At 38.8% G+C, this 923-nt stretch overlaps 1 protein-coding gene across 1 annotated transcript; it reads left to right on the top strand.

Annotated features, from left to right (window-relative positions):
* The first annotated feature begins 240 nt into the window (after window positions 1-240).
* Window positions 241-632, top strand: LOC130870295 (SRA stem-loop-interacting RNA-binding protein, mitochondrial-like). The gene has a single exon (XM_057762959.1). It carries the CDS (start codon window positions 254-256, stop codon window positions 587-589), a length of 336 nt encoding a protein of 111 aa, XP_057618942.1. The 5' UTR covers window positions 241-253; the 3' UTR covers window positions 590-632.
* The last annotated feature ends 291 nt before the right edge of the window (window positions 633-923 follow it).

The following is a 923-nucleotide window of genomic DNA, read 5'->3' on the forward strand; positions in this document are numbered from 1 at the left end:
ACACTATAGTAACAAATATTCTGATCGTATTAGTGGCTATTACAGTCTCATTGTGTCTTTTACGCTCATTTAGTACAAATGCAGTGAATCGATAGCTCCTGCCTTCCTTTGTGACATCTATCTGCCTACTGAGTATCAACAGTGTGGGAGTGTAAGACAAGTGCATTTAGTATCTCCTTTAATATATTGTTATACATATTATCTGTGTTTTGCAGATATGAAAATTGAGATCAAGAGTCATTCATTTTTTAACATGGCAGCCTCCTCCGTGAGTCGGGCAATGGCGTTTCGTGCGCGTGCTGGTCAGCATGTTGCTTTTGTTAGAAAAATTCCTTGGACCGCGGCGTCGAGTGAGCTGAGAGAACACTTTGCTCAGTTTGGCCATATAAAAAGGTGCAGTGTACCTTTTGACAGAGAGACTGGCTTTCACAGAGGCATGGGTTGGGTTCAGTTTTCTTCACAGGAAGAACTTCAGAATGCACTACAAAAGGAAAATCATATTATTGATGGAGTAAAGATCGATGTTCAAGCTCAGAAACCAAAGGTTTCGCAAGGGGCTCAAACATCTGATGAAGAGAAAGACTTTTGAGATGATTATTATACTGGCCATTAATAAATATAACTGAGATCTTTAAAAAAAAAAGAAAAGAAAATTGAGATCAAGTTCAATAAGCGGTAGACCTACCTGTTTTTGGACCCAGATTTATTATTATTATTATTATTATTATTGATGCTAAACCTTAGTCTCTTCTGCTCTCTTGAGGTCTCAGAATTTCATTTTTTTAAAAATTATTTTATGTGTATGGATGTTTTGTGTGCAAGTGTGTCTGTTCACCAAGACAGAGGCCTGTGGAAGCCAAAAGAAGGCATCAGATCCCTTGGGGCTGGAGTTACAGATGGCTGTAAGTGTCATGTGGGTGCGG

The sequence above is a fragment of the Chionomys nivalis genome, chromosome 2, assembly GCF_950005125.1.
Source record: "Chionomys nivalis chromosome 2, mChiNiv1.1, whole genome shotgun sequence".
Classification (NCBI taxonomy): domain Eukaryota; kingdom Metazoa; phylum Chordata; class Mammalia; order Rodentia; family Cricetidae; genus Chionomys; species Chionomys nivalis.

What these genes read in the sequence shown, in the direction of transcription:
- LOC130870295 (XM_057762959.1), top strand. Translation starts at nt 254, where the DNA reads ATGGCAGCCTCCTCCGTGAGTCGGGCAATGGCGTTTCGTGCGCGTGCT.